We start from the raw sequence: 3,079 nt of genomic DNA, 5'->3' as shown, positions 1-3,079 counted from the left end.
GCCTCCTGGAAGCCCCGTCGGAAGTTCTCATTGAAGTAGCCGTAGATGATGGGGTTGGCGCTGCTGTTGAAGAAGGCCAACCAGTGGGCGAAGGGGAAGACATAGACAGCGACCAGGAGGATCTGGCCCTCGCTCAGCTGCCCATAGTCCATCAGCAGCATCAGTGTCCAGAGGGGCAACCAGGAGAGGGTGAAGAAGAGGGTGACAATGATGAGCATGTTGATGACCTTGACCTTCCTCCGGGAGACCCTCCTCGCCTCTGGCTCCTCTTGGTCGCGGGCAGGCACCGCTGACTTGAAGAGCTTGAAGGCGATGCGGGTGTACATGATGACGATGAGGGCAAGGGGGGCCACGTAGATGTGGGAGAAGAGGACGGTAGTGTAGATCCTTCTCATCCCTGACTCGGGCCAGGCCTCCCAACAGGAGTAGAGTGGGTAGGAGTTATTGTAGGTGTCCACCATGAAGTGGTGCTCCTCCCTGGTGACGGTCAGGGTGACGGCAGCAGGGCACATGATGAGAAGGGCCAGCACCCAAATGATGGTGATGGTCACCAGGGCTTTCCTCAGTGTCAGCTTCTGCCGGAACGGGTGGACGATGCAACGAAACCTGCAGGAGGGCATGGGGTGGTGGCTTTGGGCACCTGGTGGGACATCCCTGGGGAAGGAGGATGGCCAGGACCAAGGGGCGATAAAGGACTGTAAGGTGGGTTGCTCTTTGCACAGGGCTTTTGATGACAGAGACTGGTTGGGAACTCTCCACCTTTGGTGTTTTCAGCTCAAGGTGGGAAAGGACACCTTGGTGGCATGCCCCATGGACAGATTTGTGGCCCTCCCAGAGGGACAGATCACGCTCATGATGCCCCAAGAAAGTTTCATGTTGATGAGAAACACAGGGGACACAGGAACACAACGAGGGCAGGCTCCATACCCGTGTCCCCCGTGCCAACGTACCTCTCCACGGCGATGGCCACCAGTGTGAAAACAGAGGCGGAGACGGACATGCCCTGCACCAAGCCGCTCATTTTGCACATGGCGTTGTCAAAGGGCCAACCTGTGAGGCGACACCACAGAGGTCGTAGGTACCTTTGGCTCGGCCGAGTCCACCAGCAGCTCCCTCTAGATGTCCCCATCCACCTGGTGTTCGGGAGGATGCTAAATCCTGCTCCTAAGGGGGGTGGGAGGCCGCATTTTGGGCAGATGGAGATGGAGATGGAGATTTTAGCTGTACAGATGCTTGGAGAAAACCCTGCAGTTGGTGAAAAAGGAGCATGTAACACTTCTTAGAAACTCGGGGAGGGCGGTGGCTGTCATTTCTCCTGCCCTTACGTAGGGCTTGAGCTGTTATCGCGGGGACCAACCTTGGGATCCTCAGCCAGGAGGGCTTTTGTCTTGTTTCATGACCCCAATGACAAGGCATCGGCAGTAAATAAATCGCGCCCCGTAATAAATAAATAAACACCAGCTCTGCCCCGCACCCCAGCTGCCGCTGCAGCTGAACTCCACCGACTGTGCCCGTGTCACCTTTTATCTTTGAAAGGGTCAACGGGCACAGCTGAGCCAGCACGGGAGAAGATCGATGCAAGAAGAGGTTTTGTTCCGTGTTGTTTGACAGAGAATGGCTGAACTTTAAATAAATACGTAAATGTGGAGTTAGGTCATACTTGTTTTGCCAAAAATATCCAAAACCTCTCAAAGATGACGACATTTCCCCCCCCGAAATAATACCTCTAAACAAAATGATACCTTTCATCAGATGTGGTCGAGTGGCTGCCACCTCCCCTCCTCATCCTTGGCAAAGACATCACCCACAGGGTGCCCTCATGTGTGGGGAGGAGAAGTTGGGTGATGTTCCCCACCACTTTCTCCCCCCCATCTCATGTCTTGCCCCTCTGCTGCCCCACTCACCCGTGATGAGGTTGTCCACCAAGGTGGTGGGCATGCAGAAGATTCCCACCAGCAGGTCGCTGATGGCCAGGTTGAGGATGAACATGTTGGTGACCGTCCTCATCTGGCGGTTCTTCACCACAATGAAGCACACCAGGAAGTTGCCGATCATGCACATAAGGAAGATGAAGGTGTAGGCCACGATGAACATGGCGGCCACGGGGTAAGAGTGCTGGTAGTACGCCAAGAAGGTGTAGTTCTCCCTCAGGACGTGGCTCTTGCTTGCGGTGGAATTGGGCCAGCTGCTGTTGGAAGGGCCTGGGAAAGGGAACGCAGGAGACTGAAGGTGGGAGAGGATGAAGTGATTGTTCCCTTCATTTCTTAATGCCTTCAGAGGTGGGTTTTCATATTTATACCAGTGCCAGCCTGGCGTCCTGCTGGGATCCTCGCAGTGCCCCAGCAAGTCTTCTTCTCCCTGGGTTACGCAGCCCAAGGTACTGCAGCATCTCAGCTGAATTACTGTTTTCCACCATCACTGTTTTCCACCATCACTGTTTTCCACCATCACTACCATCATTATCTTACATTGTCATTACATATATCATTGTTTTGATGAGGAATTAAAGCAGCCCAGAAGAGACCCTGTTCTCAAGGGATTCTTTGAGGGATGACACAAGGAAGAGAAGCCCACGTCCCACCACTGCGATGCTCCTGCCCTGCAGAAACCGTGTTTGAGATTCCCTCAGATCTCCCCAGCAGAGCTGTGGTGCCCGAGGGAGACGCCCGGGGAAGAGGAGCCCCTGCCCTCCCCGATGGATGTAACTAGCATTATATGGAATTACGATGGTTCTCTGGGACCCTGAGAGCTTCTGCCGCTGCAGATTTAATGGGGGGAGCAGGTGCGAGCAGCACCCGCCCCTGGGTTCCCCCAGCGTCACGCAGGCAGGGACGCAGAAGGATGCTGGGCGTGGGAAGGAGCTGCCTGCAGCGGTGACAGGACTTGCTCTGAGCAAACCCAGGCTGTGATTTTAAGGCAAGAAAAGGCATATTTTTGCTTCGAGGCTCAGCCTGACCACCCGCAGTCAGCCCTGCTCTGGGAGTGCTCTGCAAGCTGCTGCGTGGTGTGTGGCCGTGTCATCCCTCCATCCTCATGCCGGTGCTCAGCTCGCCAGCCAAGATGCTTTTCCCAGCTGCTG

General features: G+C 55.1%; 1 protein-coding gene across 1 annotated transcript; it reads right to left on the bottom strand.

Moving 5' to 3' along the window:
• Window positions 1–5: 5 nt before the first annotated feature.
• NPFFR1 (neuropeptide FF receptor 1) lies at window positions 6–2,194 on the bottom strand (the record flags this gene model as incomplete). The annotated part of the gene is made up of 3 exons (XM_010137230.1): window positions 1,905–2,194; window positions 951–1,050; window positions 6–606 (listed from the first exon to the last, which is right to left on the bottom strand). Coding segments are annotated over exons 1-3 (891 nt in total), but the record flags the coding sequence as incomplete, so codon positions are not given.
• Window positions 2,195–3,079: the final 885 nt, after the last annotated feature.

Source organism: Buceros rhinoceros, unplaced genomic scaffold (assembly GCF_000710305.1).
Source record: "Buceros rhinoceros silvestris isolate BGI_N320 unplaced genomic scaffold, ASM71030v1 scaffold20505, whole genome shotgun sequence".
NCBI lineage: Eukaryota > Metazoa > Chordata > Aves > Bucerotiformes > Bucerotidae > Buceros > Buceros rhinoceros.
The sequence above is the reverse complement of the archived record's forward strand: the minus strand, read 5'-3'. Positions and strand labels throughout refer to the sequence as shown.